This window comes from Hevea brasiliensis, chromosome 7, assembly GCF_030052815.1.
Source record: "Hevea brasiliensis isolate MT/VB/25A 57/8 chromosome 7, ASM3005281v1, whole genome shotgun sequence".
Taxonomy (NCBI): domain Eukaryota; kingdom Viridiplantae; phylum Streptophyta; class Magnoliopsida; order Malpighiales; family Euphorbiaceae; genus Hevea; species Hevea brasiliensis.
Genome location: NC_079499.1, coordinates 55,116,294 through 55,137,787, shown reverse-complemented (window position 1 = coordinate 55,137,787; position 21,494 = coordinate 55,116,294). Strand labels below are relative to the sequence as shown.

The 21,494-nt window shown below is 35.4% G+C and overlaps 2 protein-coding genes, 1 long non-coding RNA gene and 1 other non-coding gene across 5 annotated transcripts; 2 read left to right on the top strand and 2 right to left on the bottom strand.

The window, feature by feature from the left end:
* Positions 1-587: 587 nt before the first annotated feature.
* LOC110641002 (uncharacterized) lies at positions 588-2,985 on the bottom strand. The gene is made up of 6 exons (XM_058149410.1): positions 2,823-2,985; positions 2,336-2,684; positions 2,088-2,214; positions 1,411-1,698; positions 1,189-1,278; positions 588-1,061 (listed from the first exon to the last, which is right to left on the bottom strand). Exons 1-6 carry the CDS (start codon positions 2,983-2,985, stop codon positions 588-590), a joined length of 1,491 nt encoding a protein of 496 aa, XP_058005393.1.
* Positions 2,986-3,227: 242 nt separating this feature from the next.
* Positions 3,228-8,050, bottom strand: LOC131181534 (uncharacterized). 2 transcript variants are annotated; one of them, XR_009150064.1, is made up of 3 exons: positions 7,846-8,050; positions 6,167-7,165; positions 3,228-3,493 (listed from the first exon to the last, which is right to left on the bottom strand). It is a non-coding gene; the product is annotated as an uncharacterized LOC131181534 (long non-coding RNA). The 2 variants fall into 2 exon arrangements; XR_009150063.1 differs by having other exon boundaries at positions 6,167-6,282.
* LOC131181533 (protein DETOXIFICATION 32-like) lies at positions 6,865-7,475 on the top strand. Its single transcript, XM_058150102.1, has 2 exons — positions 6,865-6,971; positions 7,072-7,475. Exons 1-2 carry the CDS (start codon positions 6,896-6,898, stop codon positions 7,302-7,304), a joined length of 309 nt encoding a protein of 102 aa, XP_058006085.1. The 5' UTR covers positions 6,865-6,895; the 3' UTR covers positions 7,305-7,475.
* A 3,481-nt stretch (positions 8,051-11,531) lies between the features above and the next one.
* LOC131181890 (small nucleolar RNA R71) lies at positions 11,532-11,638 on the top strand. The gene has a single exon (XR_009150364.1). It is a non-coding gene; the product is annotated as a small nucleolar RNA R71 (small nucleolar RNA).
* Positions 11,639-21,494: the final 9,856 nt, after the last annotated feature.

The following is a 21,494-nucleotide window of genomic DNA, read 5'->3' as shown; positions in this document are numbered from 1 at the left end:
ACCGAATATTCGATTTCAAATCAGTGAAAATCGGTTTCTAAATACATTTAGAAACCGATTTGAAACCGAAATATTCAGTTTTAAATCCGCAAGTTTCTAAATAAATTTGAAACGGAAAATGGCGTCCGTTTCAAATTCTGAAACTATTTTCAAACCACTATTCCGTTTCAAATTTAGAAACCACTTATATTCGGTTTCAAATTCCGTTTTAATTTAAAAACTGATATTTTGGTTTCAATTTTTTTGAAACAGAAATTCCGTTTCAAATCGGTTTCTAAATTCTGAAACCGATCTGTGTGTTATTGGATTAGAAACGGAAAAATTCGTTTTTAATCCGTTTCAAATTACTAGTAGAAAATTTTTATTTTTTTATTTAATATATTATTTCCTGTATTGAAGCATATAATATAATATTAATTTTAAATGCTCAATATCATAATATTTATAATATCAGGCTATCAAATATCAAATATCAGTCAATATTATATATAAATATGACAGTGAAGGGTTATGACAATAATATACTGTATGGAAAAATAAAATATCATAATAACAAAAAAACAAGCTACTTGTCATCAACAAGATAATCACTCATCACCACTATCAGCCTCTCTACCATCATCTTGATGAGTCGCATGTGGAGTTGGGGCTGTAAACTGCGTACCCTGCATCATTTGTGCCATCATGTTTTGCATCATTTGTTGCATGCGCTCCTCCAGTGTCTGCTCACGTTGTCTATATCTCTCCTCTAGCATCAACTCGCGTTGTCGATCTCTCTCCTCCATTGCAACCAAACTATCCTTGAGCGTTGCAATCGATGCAATTGTTGAATCTCTTCCTCCATTGCCTCGATCGAGCACAATAGGATGCAGTAGAAGATGATCCATGTGATGAGCTAGGGTAAAAAATTGATGCTTGAGATCCAATGCCATAAACCCTGTTCTTCTTCTCCCCCCCCCCCCCACAACTTGATAATATAGTGCGACCTCATCTACAATAGGAGGGTCATTGCACCCCTCTTGTGGTTGAGACGACTGCTCCTTAAGCGCCAAAAATGCATCCTGCATAAGTTAATACACATATTTTAAATTTATTTTTCTTGGCAATTGAATAAACAAACTCACTTATTCATTTTTTTCATATAATTGAAAGACATAAAATACTTGTTCACTTACCTTAATTGATTGCTCGTGAATCAACCATATCGGAGGTGCCTTTCCTAGTGTGGGTCTTATGGAAAAGTTCATAAGGAAAAGGTCTTCGGCCAAGCTGGGCTTCCTGAAAAGATATAATGATTTTAGTGATGTTTATAATAATGTTCGATTATTTGCTACTAATATGTAGACAGACAATAACAAAACTAGTAAATATGAAATCATTACCATCCTATAGTAAATATGAAATCATTACCATTCTATCTGCGTGAGTAGCATGTGAAACTGAAACCACTGTGTGTCTAGAGATGAATGCCCCAACTCCCCCTATCTCACTACAACGGTTAGCAGTGAACTGATGGCTCTTGGCTTTAAACTCTGGGCTACTCCATGCCTCCTTCCATTTTTGCATTGTACTATTAGGCACGATGACCTTGGATTTTCCTTTCCTGACATTGCACATTAGGGCCTTATAGCGCTCTGCGACCTTACGCCTCCAAGCTTCCTTTACTAGTGGAGTCACCTCTTGCCAATCAAAGTATTTCTGGTATAAAATAAATAAAAATTAAGACAGTTGTATTAGTATGATAATATTTTAGAAAAAAATTGACAGCATTTCCCCTTAATTTTGGACAATCCAGCCTAGTTATTAGGTATTAATTGCACCTGTTAAAAACACTTCATATATTCTCAACAATAAATAACATCCACCCCAACTACAACAACTCACAACAATACATATTTTCAATATCACACAAGCTGTACATATAGATCATTTAAGCATTAATATACTTCAATTGTATTCTTTTACATTAATTCACAAATTCTCATCACTTAAATGATATTTGTTCATAACATTCTTTTTTGAGGTTTCATAAACTATGCAAATTAGTTATCTGATAGCTAATTATATTTAAATATTTATTTTATTACTTGAAATTCATCCCAGTAAAACTCTTTTGTTTCAGGCGTGATAGTTTTCCAACAGTGCCCCTCTGGGTCCATCCTCTCCTTGAAGATATTCTTCATCTTCTTAGCACATTCCTCAGATGGATGTAACCTGTACAAAAGAAAGACAGCAAATATATTGATTTTATGTAAATGTAGAAACACAGTACTTCAATTGCTAATGATATGTAATACCAAATCATAGATAAAGTTAATTAATTTTAAATACTTACGTGCCATTAATGAGCTTTATTCTTTTCTTTCTTCCAAATGTAGTGAGTGATAGGCCATCCATCGATGATATTGGTGCTGCCCCAACTGAATGACCTTCATGACCAGAGGTTGATCCAATTGCAGGCTCAGAAGATGGGGTAATAGGTTGTGGCGGTGGAGGTGTAGCTCGATGCTGTGTTGAAGCAGTAGACCCCTCTGGATCTGGTGTCGACCTCCCAATGGATCGTGAAGGAACCTGAGGCTGACCCTGTGTAGATTGGTCTAGTTGATCATTGGGCTCATCCTCGCAGTGCTCGCCTTGACTGTGAATGACCCAACAAACCTCCCCTGCGACCGTTGCCTCGCATCCTGCATAAATAATTGTATTAATTAGTTAGCTTCATTCAACTTATGATACATAATACAGATGAAATTAGTTAGAGTTTATACTTCAAGTTTAGAAATATAAATTCATTAAGAGAAATACCTAATTCTAATTAGTATCACTATCATATACATCATCGCATTCCTCATCACTTTCTGAGTCCAATTCAAGCTCTTCTTCATCTTCAACATCCTCTTCATTAATTTCAACTAGTACACCGTTTTGATCATTCAAATATTGTTGTTGATCATCATCATCGTCAATTTGAATCAAAGGGACTTCCATTTCATCTTCTTGAAATGGTTCTTCCCGTGCAGGGGGGGTTGTGACATTCACTTGCTCAGGAAGATCAATAACAGATCTCGCTTTGATTTTGAACACAGCCCACCAATCATCCTTGTCACGTTTTAAGCTTGGATATATGGAATAATTCACCTGAGCAGCTTGGATAGCAAGAACAAATGGTTCATACCTATTGAAGGATCTTTTATGATTAATATCCACAAGTTTATATTACTTGTGCGGGGTTCCCCATGTAGAATCCATTTATAATAATATGGCACGAATCCATGCTTCATCAAATGTAATCGAATTGTATTCTCATCAACATAATTACGATTCTGACACTTTCGATGATTACATGGACACTTCAGTTTATCCCCATCCATCCACTCTGGATGTTGCTTAGCAAATGTTATAAATTGTTCAATACCTTCTATGAATTCTGAGGTCAATAGGCCATCTTTTAACCTAGCATACATCCATCTCCGATCTGATCCCATTTTGCTAATAGCTGTGTAATAATTAAGTGAATATTAGTAATGATATGTCAGATATCAGAATTACATCATATCCCCAATCATGCGTTGAAAGGTAAGGCCCTAACCCAATTAGAATTGTATCATTTCTACCAATAACAGACAGATAATGACATGTCATATATTTGTAAAAATTTCGGCAGCATCTCCCATTAGTTCTCCAAGTGCACAACATAAAGTCTGCACCCAGAGAACAATGAGAGATGTTACGAAATTTCTACAAATATATAATACATATTTATATCCATCCTATTCCTATGTAGAGTATACAATTCCAATTTGTCCAACAGGACAATCCATTGTCCACTGACATGAATTGTCAGTAGGACATTGGACGGGTTTTCTAAGGTTATTATGTGACAAATTTGATATAAAAAAAAAAAAAAAACTATTAAGATATATAGAAAATCTAGAATAGTGTCCAACAATAGAAAAAATTATCACCTCAAAAATTGATATGCATGCATCTACAAATCAAAACGCCATATTAAAATATTACTTACCTGTGTGATACTGAAAGCAAGGGACAAAATAACGAGAGATAGTGACCAAAAGAGAGTGAGACAGACTGTAGTTCCAAAAAAAAATAAAGAAATTACACAAGAAATTCTTGTATAAAATTTAACACCCAAAAGTAAATAAATAAATAAATAACTACACTATATGGCATAATAGTATAAAATTAAAAAACATAATAATCATTAAAATTAAAGGACATGAAAAAATAGATATTAGTATAGCAATAAAATAAACATACAATCTTTTATTTGTAATTAAATATATAAGTTTGGTTGCTAATTTACATCTGAACTATTTGAGTGTACTCATCCACAACTAATAGCCTACTAAATAACTATAAAAATAATTTTTTATTTTATTTTTAAGAAAACTTATTTTGCTTTTATAATTTTTTTATATGTATTATTTATTTATTTTTTTATAATAATATGATTAATTTATTATTATTATTATTATTATTATTATTATTATTATTATTGTAAATTCATAAATTTTCAAATAATTATTTAATTTTAAAAATCTGACCTAACATGTTAAGGAAAAAAAAGTTTTAAATTAGACCATCAAAACGCACAAAGATCTAAATTATTTTTGTAATAAAGGCTTTTATTTATTTTATTTTATGCTATTATGCTGATCAAATAAACCCAGATTATTGGGAGGTGGCCAAAAACAATTGAAAGAAAGTTGCCAACAGCATACGAAAACTTGGAATAATGGATGCTACATAGACCCTACAAGGCAAAATTTGACCTTGGTTAAGGACTCATTTCTAAACTTCACAAGGCAGACACCTCCCTGGTTATAGCTTACTTAGAACTTACAAATTTTAAATGGGAATTTTTCAATATTATTATTAGAGCCACATTAATTTGTATGGTGGCTCCAAAAGCAACCCTTTAATTTGAATTGAATAAACTTGAAGAGTCACTTAACTTTTTTTTTTCCCTTCTTTTGACTAATGTGTAAAAGAAGAAAAAAGAGAGTAAAATAATTATTTGATATATGAATTATTCTTTGACTCTTACCAATAAATTTAAACATTTAAAACATATGGTTTTTTTTTTGTATGGCATATTTTTTTTAAATAATACTTTTTTTATTTAAAGAAAAAATATATTAAATTTCTACTCGAACTTTCCATTTAATAACTGAATTTATTCATTATTATAATTCATAAAAATTAGAAATGATCAACAAAATTGAAATTTAGTAAAACCTCATATGATTTAACTTAAAATTAATTCATTCTCAAAAAAAAAAAACTTAAAATTAATTCATTTAAATTTATGTAATTAATTTAATATATATATATATATATATATATATATATTATTAAAAAAAAAAACTTGACAGGGTCAATGGTCAAACTAATAATAAGAGTTGGTGGGCTAATTGACCGTACTAAACGCAAACGTTTCGGTATCTTATCTGTGGTCCGTACTTTGAATTTGGATCACCTGCGGCCTGCCCGCCATTATTCTCTAATCCTTCTCCTTCCCCAGTTTCCCCAAAACTACACTGGTTTAGTAAGATAATAATAATAATAATAATAATAATAATAATAATAATAATAATAATAATAGTTTTAATTTAAATAATTTATTGTTAATTTAATTAAATAAGCCAGTTTTTATTTCCCTTCCACAGCATAAAATGATGGGTATTGTTTATTTATACAACACAGATACATTATTGAAATTCAAATTATTGATTTCAAGAAATTAATATTACAATGCAACTTAAAAAAAGAATTGAAATATATATATATATATATATTTTTAAGCAAGCAATGATATTTAAGAAAAAGTGTAGCATGCAACGTCTGATTATATCTGGTTATCAAACCTTCTCAATACAACCTTTCTCGGACAGAGTATACTGAAAAAAACTTAAAGCAAAACAAAGAAAAAAAAAATTCTAAGAAAAACATAAAATAAAGGATTCTATCCATACTAGTCAAGAAAGTAGATATTAATTTGATGGATAAGAATACTTAATAAAGTTGAATAACTATATAAATATATAATTTAACATTAGCATAAATATCACTATAATGACAAAAATTTATACCTAACTAAAGGCAATGAAAAGAACTAATTATTGTTATGTATGATCATTGAACGTACCTTTTTCCTCCAGAAGTAGCAATAGTCCTTCTCTTTGCAGCAAACTTCAAAGCTCTTTTCCACCAACTTTGATCCTTTTCAATTGCAGGCAAAATACCAACCTATCAGTTTCCAACCTATCAGGCCAAATACGAAAATGCATAAGCTGTAATGTTATGGTTAGTTTTCAAATTTTATTTTTGCAAAATCCATGTTTAGGATTTCACTTTTCTTCTCTTCTTGGCAATGCCAGCTTGGAGTTATGGTATTTTACAGCTGTGATTCTTATGGTGGGATGGTTAGACAATCCAGAAATTGCAGTAGATGCCGTTTCCATCTGGTAAGAGTTCTGTTCCTATTTATCAAATTAGTCCAGCTAAAAATGTGATTTCTGTATTCTACTTATCATCTCATATTTCTTCTTAATTGCAGCATGAACCTGCAACTGTGGGCTCTGATGATTGCTCTTGGTTTCAATGCAGCCATAAGGTTAGTTGCTTCTGTCCTGGAGCATATAGCAGAAAACAGATTTAATCCAACTTAGAAACATGGTTTGGGGATTTTAATTCAACTTGACTTGCTTGCAGTGTGAGAGTATCAAATGAGCTTGGAGCTGGAAATCCTAAAGTAGCAAAATTCTCAGTGGTGGTGACCGTTTTAACTTCAACAATAATTGGAGTTGTATTCACAGCATTGATTCTGGTAACCAAGAATGACTTTCCAAAAGTGTTCACTGGTAAACCAGCAGTCATGAAGGAGGCATCAAAGCTTGGTTACTTTTTGGCAGCAACAATCTTCCTCAATAGCATCCAACCTGTGCTCCATGGTATTGCAACTAAACTCTCCAGTATCCACAGCACTAGGGATGAACCCATTCTCCTTTTTCCTCTGCAAGTGACTAAAGGTTTTTCTCTTGACATTTACAGGGGTGGCAGTGGGTGCCGGGTGGCAGTTGTTAGTTGCCTTCATCAATACTGGATGTTACTACATCATAGGACTTCCTATTGGCGCTGTTCTTGGCTACAAAATAAATCTAGGTGTTAAGGGCATATGGTCAGGAATGTTGGCTGGTTGTGTTCTTCAAATAATCATTCTGACTTTCGTCTTTCTGCGTACTAACTGGAACAAAGAAGTAAGTCTACAATTCTTTCTTGAATAATAGATATCAGAGAAATTAACCAATGTAGAAATCGTGTTCTATAGCTAGTACTTGGTGACAGGCAATGACTAAATTTCAAGGTCTCCTAAGTGTTTTAAGAATTGAATGGCACCAACAAGAACCTAAATTCTTGTTAGTATTTTCAATCATTTGTTGCAGAATTAACAGAGTTACATAATAATGCAGGCTTTGAAAGTCAAGAGCGCATCGTAACTTGGGGTGGCTCGAGGAACCTCAAAGAAAGTTCATCAGAACACAACATGAATGAATGAAGATTTCATTGTGGAAAGAAACTTGATAAAATCAATATCAGGTTGCAGTTTATACTGATTGATTTTCTACTTGAATATACACCAAAAGGGGTCATCAAATCTGTCTCTTTTTTTTTTTTATTCAGTTTGCAATTTGACAAATTTAAGAAATGATCTTTAGAGATGACACCATGTAATGAACCCACATTCCATCGGCAATTGTTCAATCTCACTAATGTGCAAAATGCATAGTAAATGAAAAAAATAAGTCTGCAGCAAGATAAACTCACCTTAGTTCTGGATCTGCTGAGAACGAACCAAATCTGTTAAGAATGAGCTAGATTGCTGAGAACGATTCTGTGTTGAGATTGATGAAACCGAAGAAGAAGCGACCGAAGAAGAAGCGACCGAAGAAACACCGTAGAAATGGCAGAAGAGAAGCGGCTGAACAGCTATTGGAGAAGAAGTGGAGAACTGGATGAATGATGGAAGGGACTGTCGACTGTGTGGCTAGGGCTAACAAATATTTAATATTAATTTTATTTAATTATAATTGAAATACATTATTTTTATTTAAAATATATTAACTTTTATATTATTAATTAGCTTATACAAAAATAAAAATAAAGACTTATAAAAAGAAAAGGTTTAGATTAATTTGGAAATTTTTATTGCTTTATGATTTAATAGTCTAAAATTAAAGGTTAAGATTAACTTTTGCGTTTTTCATTTTTTTTTAACTAAAATTAAATCAAAATTATAAAGTTGAAATAAAAGTGGAATTAAAATAAAAATTAAAATTCAATTAAAAATAAGATTAAGTAAAGTTAAAAATTAAACTCAAATCATAAAATTAAATGACAAATTATATTAGAATTAAGTAAATATCTTAACTTTTGAAACCGAAAGTAATCAGTTTCTAAATATAAGAAATTAGAAACCGATCAAAATTGGTTTCTAATTAGGCTTTTAAATTTAATAAGTAAAATATTAATTTTAGAAACCGAAATATATTGGTTTCTAAATATAAGGAATTAGAAACTGACCAAAATCGATTTCTAATTTGAGCTTCAAATTTAGTAAGTAAAATGCCTTAATTTTAGAAACCGAAAGTAATCGGTTTCTAAATACGATGAATTAGAAACCGACAAAAATCGGTTTCTAATATGGACTTAATATTCAACAAACAAAATAGCTTAATATTTGAAACCGAAATAAATCGGTTTCTAATTATAAGGAATTAGAAACCGAACAAAATCGGTTTCTAATTTGACTTAAAATTCAATAAACAAAATACCTTAATTTTTGAAACCGAAATAAATTGATTTCTAAATATAAGGAATTAGAAACTGACCAAAATCGGTTTCTAATTTGAGCTTCAAATTTAATAAGTAAAATACCTTAACTTTAGAAACCGAAAGCAATCGGTTTCTAAATACAATGAATTAGAAACTGACAAAATCGGTTTCTAATATGGACTTAAAATTCAACAAACAAAATAGCTTAATATTTGAAACCGAAATATATCGGTTTCTAATGATAAGGAATTAGAAACCGACTAAAATCGGTTTCTAATTTGACTTAAAATTCAATAAAAAAATACCTTAATTTTTGAAACCGAAATAAATTGGTTTCTAAATATAAGAAATTAGAAACTGACTATAATCGGTTTCTAATTATAAGGAATTAGTTTCTAAATATAAATAAATTGAAACCGACAAAAATCTGTTTCTAATTTGGTCTTTAAATTCAATAAATAGTATACTCACCTTTTGAAACTGATTTGAAACTGAAAGAAATCAGTTTCTAAATGTAAAGATTTAGAAACCGACCAAAATCGGTTTCAGATATCAGTTTCTAAGCGATTTCTAAACTGACATTTATTTTACCGCCAAATTTCAGCGCATGCTTTAGAAATGGATAATTTTCCGTTTCTAATTTCGGTTTTAAATCCGTTGCTAATCGGTTTCTAATATATTTGATTCATATTGTTCAATTTCCGTTTCAAAATCCGTTTCAAATTACAAACTGATATAAATCCGTTTCTAATTTCAGTTTCTGTTCTGGAAAATTCTTGTAGTGAAATGCATACCTTAGCGAGAATGGGAGAGGTATAAACTCTACCTGTTTGGCTTTTTCCTGGAGCTTGATCTTAGGTTGTTCCTCCTTTAACTCCTCCATAGTGGAGGCTTTAGCTAGGGGTGGTAGGGGTGGATGACCTGCTAACTATTGTACAAAGGCTGCTATTTCTGTGTTTTTATCATTCATGTGTGGCTGTGCACAATACATGCTTTAAGAGGAACTTTAGGATGTGTCTTATGAAATTCCTCTTCAACTTGTTTGTTAATTATGTCAACCTTGAAGCATTCATCAGGCTTGAATTTATGTTTCATTGTGTCAAATAAGTTGAATTCTACTTCTTCTCTTACTTTGAGGGTTAGTCACCCATTTTTGACGTCTATGATGGCTCCGGCGGTTACCAAGAATGGTCCTCCGAAGATGATAGGGATCTGAACATCTTTTTCCATTTCAAGGACAACAAAGTCTATTAGAATAAAGAATTAGCCCACTTTGATAGGGATGTTCTCAAGTATGCCCACTAGATATTTAATATATCAATCAGCCAATTGCAATGAGATTATCGTGGGCCTAAGTTCTCCGATCTCTAGCTTTTTGCATATTGCTAGAGGCATTAAACTCACGCTTGCCCTAAGATCGTAGAGGGCCTTATCTATTTTCTTATTGCTGATGAGGCAGGGTATGGAGAAGCTTCCTGGATCTTTCAACTTTGGAGGCAGTTTGTTTTAGAGTATGGCACTGCATTCCTCTGTTAGAGCTATTATCCAATAGTCTTCCAGCTTTCTTTTCTTTGACAGAATTTCCTTAAGAAATTTGGCATAGGATGGCATCTGAGAGAGTGCTTCAGTGAAGGGGATGTTGATATAAAGTTTTTGTAAAACTTCTAAAACTTTCCAAACTGCTTGTCCAATTTGGCTTTTTTGAAATCTCTGAGGAACAAGTAGGGGAGGCTGGTATGGCTCTGGTAACTTCTTTTTCTTCCTTGCTTCCTCTTCCTGATCTTTCTTCCCTTATCCCTCCTTTTTCTCTACTTGGCTTTTAGATTTTTCTAAGGTCTCATTTGTTGGTTCTTTCTCTGATTGTACTAGAGTTCTCCCACTCCTCAATGTAACTGCCTTACAATGATCCCTTGGGTTCATCTCCGGTTGACTAGGCAGTTTACCTACAGCCTTACTTGAAGAACTTGCTTACTGAGCAATTTGATTCTCCAGCATCTTGTTATGGGTAGCAAGTTGGTCCATTTTGGAAGTCAGCTATTTAATCAATTCATTCTATTTTGTTGAGTTGCTAAGAACCCTTCCATCATGGATTCCATAGTCATCTTTAATTTAGGTTGAGGAGGCGATGGTGGCTATGCAAAGTTTTGGCCTTTGTTATGAAATCCAGGGGGTGCTGGTGGTTTGTACCCCTGTTGCTTGTTTATTGGCTAGTTCTGTTGATTGGACCATGAGAAATTGGGGTGGTTCCTCCATCCAGGGTTATAAGTGTTTGAATATGGATTGTTGGGCTGTCTCTGGTTGAAGTTTCCTCCATTATTCACATAGTTCATCTGTTCTGTAGGGAGTTCATTAAAGTTATTATATTCTAAATATCCTCCTCCATAGCTATCCTCATGTTGATTATTCATCCCTACTGCATTGGCTTGCATTTTATCAAGCCTCCTTGTGAGCTGATCAAATTGAGCATTTATCATGCTTAGGGTGTCCACTTCCAGGACTCCTGCTGTTCTCTTTGCATTTCCTCTTTTATTTGACCACTCATAATTATCCTCTATAGAAGTTCAAGTGCTTGTATCACTATTTTCTCCATTAAGTCACCTTTTGTAACTGAATCAACTGTGCTCCTTGTAGAGGGTAGTAACCCATTATAGAAATTTTTCACTAATAGCCAATCCTCTATGCCATGGTGTGGACATTCCCTCTGCAGGTCTTTACATCTTTCCCATGCATCATAGAGTGATTCACCTTCCTTTTGTCTGAAGGTGTTGAGCTCCAGTCTCAATTTTGCAGTCTTTACAAGTGGAAAATACCTTGCTAGAAAAGCTTGTGAGAGGTTTTCCCAAGTGGTGAACGTTCCAGTTGGTTGAGAAAGTAACCACTTTCTTGCTTTGTCTTGAAGGGAGAATGGAAATGCTCTAAGTCTTATGGCTTGATCAGACACTCCATTAATCTTAAATGTGTTACAAAGGGCAAGAAAGTACTGGAGGTGATAATGTGGATCTTCTGTTGGTGAACCCACAAACTGGTTTTGTTGAATCATTTGAAGCCATGCTGGTTTTAATTCAAAGTTATTGGCTTCCACTGTGGGTCTAGTGACACTGGGCTAAAATCCTTAGACAGATGGAGGTCCGTAGTCTCTCAAGAGTTTTGGTCTGTCATTATTATTGACCATGGTTGGAATTTCAAGATTTTCTTGATAGTGCTCTTAATGTCTCCTTTCCCTCCTGATGGCTCTTAGAGTTCTGTCTATCTCAGGATCACAGTCTAAAATTTCTTCTTGTGGCCTTGTTCTGGTAATATACCAGATCGGGCACCTGAGAGAAAAGGAAAGGAATAAAAAAAATCAAACAAAATTAGATAATAAATATAATTGCCTAAATCAGCTAAATTGCCTATCGCTCGATATTACTAAAGCCAAAGTTCCCCAAAAAAAGGCGCCAAAAAAGTTGTTTGCTAGTTTTACAATCACCACAAGTGCACGGATTGCTAACAAGTAATAAAGTGATGAGAAAAGTATCGTTCCCAAGAGGAATTTAATTAGTAAGTACCAATCTACATAGTAATTTTGACTATTTATGCTATTGAACAATGAAGGAATGGAAGTTGTCTATTTTAAACACTAAAATGATAAACTTAAAATGAAGTAATCTATTCAGGAACAATTCCGAAATTAAGATTTCACACCTGAATCTTGCTATGGATGTTATCTTATTTATTTACTAGTTTTGAGAATTGTTTACCTTGATGGAAATCAGTCCTAAGGTATCCTAAGTCCTCTCTTAAGGTATCTAGGGTGTATTCTAATTAACTTAAACTCGACCTTCATGGCGATCAAATTAATTAAAATCCCTTAAGGTCTTTGACTAATTTTGAAGTTCCACAAAGGTATCAGCCTATGTCTAGGTCAGAATTTCTAGCTTCAAGATCTTTATTTTCTAATATTAATCTTCACCTTTCAGTCTTTCAATTAATATCTACAATCAATACTAAGTGGGTACCAGCACATAGCATACATTAAGATCACAAGAAATTAAATCAAGGAATAAATCTCAAATCCAATAAATAAAACTTAATGTTTATCCATAACAATGATTACAAGCATTACTCTCCCAAATCTAGAATATAAAAACTACTCACTCATGAGTTCAGCAAACATCATGATAAAAAGGTAAAGACAGTAAAAATAAATCATATAGAAGAAATAAAACAATAAAAATCCATTTAAGGAGATGGAATGAAGGAACCAAAGAGAGTTTACAGCTTCGATCTTGTGGGATTTCAGTTGGAAAACTCCCCTTAATACTGATATTCTTCTACTCAAGACAGCTGGAGAGAGTGCAGAATGCCAATCTCTTTAAAACTCCTAAAAGTGCTGTCAAAGGATCCTCTCCTCCTTTCGGATGTTTTCTCTTTCTATTTATAATTGCTATTATAGGGTTAAGTCATTTTGAGTCCCAAAAGCCTTAGGAGTCTGATTTGAATCTGTAAAAATGAGTGGGAATTCGAGTTTGAAAACTGGCTGTCGCAAGGTACATGGTCCGTGTGTCACTACACGGCCCAGGGCCGTGTAACTTATTGGAGTGGAATTGCGGAGTCTTATATTGGCACAGAGACTTACACGGGTTTGCATTGGCTACACAGGACTGGTTACATGGGCCGTGTACTTTGTTCTCAGAAAGTTCTTCAAGCTTGTGCCCAGCAGAGACTTACATTGGTCCCTGCAGATTACATGGGTCCAATTACACGACCCGTGTACTTTTGTTTCTCCATTGGCTCTCTGGCTTTCATCTGGCAGAAGGTTACACAGGTCTGTGGCTTGGCTTACACAGCCCGTGTGTTTTGTATCAATAGAAATTCTGAGCCTTTTGACTTCTCCAAGCTTCCCTTTTGCACTCCCATACTCTCGGGCTTCACCCAAATACCTGAAATGATGCAGAAAATATGGAATTAAAGGCTTGATAATAGAAGTTACAAAAACTAATGAAATCAACTACTATGCATGAGATTACTTGTAACATCCTCACTTTAGCTAGTCCGTACAGTCTACTGTTTAGGCGACTAATGTCAGTCTGGGTAGCTAGAATGTTTGAAATTATAATTAGACTAGAGTGGGGAGTTATAAAGAAACCAAATAATGCTCATAAAAATCAAGAAAAATTTTTAGAAACGAAATACACTAAGGTTAAACGAGCCGAAACCCTAGTGATGAGTAACCCAAAGGGGAAGTGACTGTGAAGGCTGTTAGCAACCCTAAACCCGGGGAAAACTTCATAAAATAATTTTTGGGACCTCAGGGAAGGATTATTGGGCTTCCCATGACAATAGAATGTTAAGAAAACACAAGAAAAATTTAATCAATTGGTACACATAATTTTAGCTCGTTAAGTTAAACGGAGGGCATTTTGATCATTTTGTCTTTAGAGATGATTTTGTACCAACTTGTCCATTTATGTAAGTGAATTATATGACATAAAATATAAACAAATATTGATGAAAAATTATTTAAAAATGAATAGGAAAGGAAAGGAAAGAAAAAGAAAGTAAATTGGATTTATTACCTAATGCTTATGTAAGCATGAGGTAATTAATTCCTTTGGCCAATCAAATTTATGAAACACAATTAAAATACATAAAAGAGGGCAAAAATCTGGAACAAACCAATAGCCCTCTCCCTTCTTCAAAACGTCACCCATGCTCTCCCTCACTCCTCCATTAACAGGCTTCCAAATTTTCATTTCCCCTAGTTTTCTTTCAATAAAAACTATAAGTGTCAACACAAAACATTGATATTTCATCTTGGTGAATCTTTTGGGAGCAAAAAGAAGTGTAAAAGAAGAACTCTTGCAAGGTTGAAATTCTCTCCATTAGAGGTTAGTGACTAAACTTGATTTTTATCTTTCAATTCATGTTTAAGGAGTGGTATTTGATGCAAATTTACAAGAAAATTGAGTAAACATCATGTGTATGTCTTGCTTAAAATTCTAGCAGTCCTGAACTTGGTTGAGTTTGAAAGATTTCTTAGAATTAAAATGATATTGTGGCTACCCTTAACACTAATATATTGATTAGGAAGGTGAAGTGCAAGTAATGCAACAATCTAGAATGGTGGAGCTAGGGTTTGGACCCAAATTGAGACTTGTTCATGTATTTGGTGAAAGAGAGTTTTAATAGTCAATTATTGACCATTTGGCTCTGTGTGAATCAGAAATGAAGTGGTTTGTGTAGTGGGAATTGAAGTTAATGAGGCTGCCGTTGGTGACCTGCAAGACTAGGCATGAGTCCAGTTGGTTTGGGCAGCAATAACTGGAGTTGTAGAGGTTCAATTGGTGCAAGACCAATTTGACATGAAACTAGACAAATAATGGCACAACTTTGGTGAATAAACCATGCCCATAAAATGAAACCAAGTTGACCTAAAAATTACCCTAATCTGGGTGACCCACATTCTGCCTGGGCAAAATGACCAAATGAACAGTGTTTAATCATTTGGCCATAACTCAGTGTAGAAAGGTCAAATTGACCTGAAATTTTACCAACAACAAACTGAGATATAGACCTACAACTTTCATCAAGAAATCTAACCCAAATTATGACCATAATATATTCAAAAAGTGACTTGCAGTCACTGCTCAAAATACTGTAGATTTGATCAGTCCAGAAAATCTGGAAATTTTGTAATCCGGCCAATTGTGGTTTTTGGGCCATAACTTGAGCTACAAAACTCCAAATGGAGTGATTCAAAAAATGAAATGTAACTAGACAAAATAAGAAACAACTTTCATGTTGAACACTTTGCCAAATTCTCGCTGCAAAAATGACTAATGGAATAGTAAAAACAAAGCTTGAAATCTGAAAATTTTGAACAATTAACATTAAGCTTAGAAATGGTATTGGCAACCAATACCAACAATTTTAGAATGCAAAATGTGGTACGTTGGGAGTATTAAAACCAATGTACCTATTGTCCATGCAAAAGTCAACATTTTTGTTGACTAATGAAATAAATAGTAACACCTAAACTTGAATTTCAAGAATTGTATAATTTAAGAGTATAACATGCCCTAGTACACCTAGCAAGATTGGTTTGGATAGGTTGGCATGCCAATAGGGTTCTGTTAGCAGTACTGCATATGGCTTCATGCCATTCTGTGTTTTATGGCCTCACGTGCCATTCTATGACATAATAGCCTTTGGCTATGTTGATTGAGTTGTTATACTCGGGTTTTTATCCCTGATAATTATTACAGCTTATTAGCTATTCTGTTGCACACCGAGAGACACAATGTGAGCGATGGTGTGATGGTCCAAGGTACTTAGTACCCAGTGCCAGTTTACCCGTTTATCCAGTCCAATCAACTAGTAGGGGTTACTCAGGCAATGATAATAAATCTTATCAAATTTTAATCGAATAATACTGTAACAAATATCAGAAATTAAGTCTACCAAAGATGTAAACATACATTCTGCATATTTACTTTATTTTAGTTATTTCATTTTATATTGTCACCACTAAGCAGAATTGCTTAGTGCGTCACTTTTGCCACGTGCAGGTACTGGAGACATAGCTAGGGAGCCCAGCAAACATCAGACTGGGTGAACTTTCAGAGCTACATACTGAGTCCAGAGTCACCTCACATCTGTAGTGCACTTAGTAGGACATTAGGACTTTGGGTGGCATTTTGTATTTTGCATTTTGTATTAGTTTTTATTGTAATTACAAACTCTTGAACTTATGTGATAAAGTAAAGATATGAAATTTCATGTTATTGAAATTTTCTGTATATTATGTTGAAAAATGAAATGTTGAGAAATATTCATGAATGTGCTTCAAGTGATGATGTGAATAGAAAAATTCTGAAAATAGTGTTGAGATTTTGAGATTGAGTTGAGATGTGTGTATAATAGAGTTTTGGATTTGAAAATTTTATTGGAAGTGTCATTTAAACAGGTTCAGAAGAACTGTTTTTCCAATTTATAACTGGCACTCTGTTGGATTTTCTATAAAATTTGCAAAAAAAATTCAGATTAATCAAAATTGTAAATTAATGAATTAAAAAGGGTAAATTGTAATGGAAATGTGAATTAGTGCTCCAGTACACTGTGTGGCATATCTTGCTCGGCTACACTGTAGACGGGTAAGGGGTGTCACATTTAGTGGTATCAAAGCATCGGTTTAGGAGTTTCTAGGCCTAGATAGAGTGCATACCATTGCATTGCATTTGTAAGTGTTGAGGTGACACTGATGCAGATCTGTTTGTTTTCTTATTTTGATTAGGATATGGATCCTGCTTCTCAAAGTGGAGAGTTGTGCTCCACCAAGGGCTGAATCTGGAGGCAGAGGAGAATCTGCTCCTCCAGCAGCTAAGGCACCTGCCCAACCTCAGTTTGCATTATTTCAACAAATGAGTGAGTTTTACCGGCAAATAATGGGGGCAATTCCACCACCACAACCACAGCCACAACCTCCACTAGCACCACAGAAGTCCCATTTAAAGAAACTGCGAAAACATGGGGCTGTGGATTTCTTCGGAAAGAAGGAGGATGACCCTATGATAGTGGAAAACTGGTTGGATAGAACAATCAAAGTGCTGAAATAGCTTCATTGCACCCCCAAGCAGAATCTGGAGGGTGCTGTGTCCCTACTTCAAGATGATGCATACCAATGGTGGGACACAGTAACCAGTGAGGTGCAACCAGATCAGATTACCTAGGATTACTTCCTAACAGAGTTTAGGAAGAAGTATGTTAGTAAGGTGTATTTAGAAGAGAGAAGAAGAGAATTTATCAGTCTGAGATATAGGCAACTATCAGTGGTAGAATATGAGTGAGAATTCATCAGACTGAGTTGGTATGGGAGGGAGATAGTCCCTACAGAGGCAGAGAGGTGCAGAAGGTTTGAAGAAGGGCTCAATAATAGCATTGGAGATCACAGATTTTGCCAAATTAGTAGATGCTGCATCGAAAGTAGAAAGGGTCCGAATAAATGAGCAAACTAGAAGGGAAAGACAGCAGAAGAGGAGTCCAGGTCAATCCAATTCATTTTCTACTCCCAGTAAGAAGAGCAAGGGTCCTCCTACTCAGGGTTTAAGACAACCACAAGGTCAGGGTCAGTCCCAGGGGCCCAGACCATAGTTCACACCTAGGAGAGGCCAGTCCACACCATCAGTGGGCAGCTTTCTAGGGACGGTGTTTAGGGGACCAGCCCCAGCATCTTCTGCCTGTCTGTACTATCAGAAGTGGCATAAGGGGGACTGTTGGCGAGTGACTGGTGCATGCTTACAGTGTGGATCTACAGAACATCAGATCAAAAATTGTCCAAAGAGGACTACTACAGCTGCTCCAACACAAGCAGATAAACCTGCTCCTACACCTCAAAGGGGTAGGAAGCCTGGTAAATCTGAGGCAGCTGGTCCATCACTGAGGCCTGCACCCGAGTTAGTTGAGAGGCCAGAGGCTAGAGTACCTGTCAGAGCCTATGCCATCAAAGCTCAGGAGGAGCAAGATGCCCCGGACGTCATCAGGGGTATATTCTCTCTCTTCAACACTTTTGTGCATGCATTGGTGGATCCAGGATCCACTCATTCATACATCTTCATCAAACTACCCGTAGAGAGGGAAGTTTCAGTAGAGGAGAGTGATCAAGATATTCTGGTCACAAATTCACTAGGCCACAGTGTGGTAGTGAATAAAGTGTACAAAGGCTACCCGTTGAGGATTCAGGGGCATGAATTCTCAACAAAACTAATTGAATTGCTCTTCCACGAGTTTGACATGATTTTGAGAATGGACTGGTTGTCACGTGATCAGGCAATAGTTGATTGTAAATTGAAGAGGATTTCTCTGAAAACTTCTGAGGGTAATGAGATTACTGTTGTGGGTGAAAGGATAGATTTCTTGTCCAATGTTATCTCAGCCACAGTTGCAAGAAGATTGATGAGAAAAGGCTGTGAAGCTTACTTAGCACACGTGGTTGATACTAGGCAGGCTAAGCTAAACCTGTGTGATATACCCACAGTAAGAGACTTCCTAGATGTAATTCCTGAAGAATTGCCTGGTTTACCACCAGAACGGGAAGTCGAGTTTGCTATTGAGGTAATGCCGGGTACAGCACCAATTTTTATTACCCCTTATAGGATGGCACCCACTGAATTGAGGGAGTTGAAAATTCAGTTGAAGGAGTTACTTGATAAAGGGTTCATACGCCCCAGTGTGTCACCATAGGGAGCTCTGGTGCTGTTTGTGAAGAAGAAGGATGGAACCTTGAGATTGTGTATTGATTACCGGCAGTTGAACAAAGTAACTGTGAAGAATAAATTTTCGTTGCCCAGAATTGACGATCTATTTGATCAGTTAAAGGGAGCCGGTGTATTTTGAAAAATTGATCTCAGATAAGGGTATCATCAGTTAAGGGTAAAGGATGCAGATATGTCAAAAACTGCATTCAGAACCCGGTATGGGCATTATGAATTTCTGGTGATACCGTTTGGGTTAACAAATGCACCAACAGTATTTATGGACCTTATGAACCGTATCTTCTATCCATATTTAGATCGGTTTGTAGTGGTCTCTATTGATGATATTCTGGTGTATTCCAAGACCAGGGAAGAACATGATGAACATGTTAGGATTGTTTTGCAAACCCTGCGAGAAAAGAAGCTATATGCTAAGTTGTCCAAGTGTGACTTCTGGATGAGTGAAATCTCTTTCCTTGGACACATAGTATCAACAGAAGGGATTAGAGTGGATCCCAAAAAGATAGAAGCAATGATGGAATGGAAGCCTCTAAAAAATACGACTGAGGTCAGAAGTTTCTTGGGGCTAGCTAGGTATTATGGAAGATTTGTCAAGGGGTTTTCTCTTATAGCTGCTCCAATGACCAAGTTGTTACACAAGAACGTGAAATTTGGCTGGAACGACAAGTGCCAAGCTAGTTTTGAGAAGCTAAAAGCTATGTTAATAGAAGCACCAGTTTTAACACAGCCAGTGTTGGGAAAAGACTTTGTGGTCTACAGTGATGCCTCGCATAATGGGTTACGGTATGTATTGATGCAAGAGGGGAAAGTGGTCGCCTATACTTCCAGGAAGTTAAGGCCACATGAACAGATCTACCCTACTCATGACTTGGAGTTAGCAACAATTATCTTCGCATTAAAGATATGGAGGCATTATTTGTATGGTGAAAAATGTTACATCTATACAAACCATAAGAGTCTAAAATATTTGCCAATCCAGAAGGAGCTCAATCTTAGACAGAGGCGATGGATTGAGTTCCTAAAGGACTATGATTGTGTGATAGATTATCATCTTGGGAAGGCAAATGTAGTTGCTGATGCCTTGATTAGGAAGTCCATCACAACTTTAAGATCACTAAATGCCCGTCTGTCCTTAGCTCAAGATGGAGCTATTTTGACTGAGTTACAAGTGAGACCAAACCTGTTACAATAGATACAAGATGGGCAGAAGGCAAATGAAAAATTAATGGCTATTATGGGTAAAATCCAGAGGGAAAGGAAACTGATTATGAGGTGAAGGTAGATGGGTGTCTGTACTACAAAGGAAGAGTGTGTGTACCAGATGATGGGGAACTGAAGACTAGTATTCTGAAAGAAGCACACACTAGTGTTTATGCTATGCACTCAGAAAGTGCAAAAATATATAATGATTTGAAGCTTCATTGTTGGTGGCCTGGTATGAAGAGGGATATAGCTGACTATGTGACTAAGTGTTTGACATGTCAGCAAGTTAAAGCAGAACATCAAGTTCCATCAGGATTGCTACAGCCTATAAGCATACCTGAATGAAAATGGGACCAGGTCACTATAGATTTGTTAGTGGTCTACCTCTAACCCAAAAGAAGCATGATGCAGTGTGGGTGATAGTGGATAGATTGACAAAGTCAACACATTTTCTGCCAGTTAGGATTGACTATTCACTGGAGAAGCTAGCAGAATTGTATATCAGCGAGATAGTTAGACTGCATGGAATCCCACTTTCCATCATATCTGATCGAAACCCAAGGTTTACATCGAGATTTTGGAAAAAGTTGCAAGAAGCCTTGGGCACACAACTCCGCTTTAGCACGGCTTTTCATCCTCAGACGGATGGACAGTCGGAATGAGCAATCTAGGTAAACCTAAAAAGTAATTGAATTTTCACAATTAATAAATTGAAATGATAGTAACAATATGAATTATGTGATAGATCTTGGAGGATATGCTGAGGAGTTGTGTCATTGAGTTTGAGGGAAGTTGGGATAGATACCTCCCACAGGCAGAATTTGCATATAACAATAGCTACCAAACTAGCATTCAAATGGCCTTGTATGAAGCACTATATGGGAGGAAGTGTAGAACCCCAGTATGTTGGACTGAATTGGGCGAAGATAAGCTGGTAGGACTAGACCTGGTGAAATAGACTGAGGAGAAAGTGAAGATAATCAAAGCTAACATGAAGGTTGCCTCAGATAGATAAAAATCTTATGCCCACTTAAAGAGAAAAGAGATAGAGTATGCAGTTGGCGACAAAGTGTTTCTCAAAGTCTCACCATGGAAGAAAGTACTGAGGTTTGGAAGAAAGGGTAAGTTAAGCCCTAGGTTCATTAGCCCATATGAAGTCATTGAACGTGTGGGACCAGTGGCCAA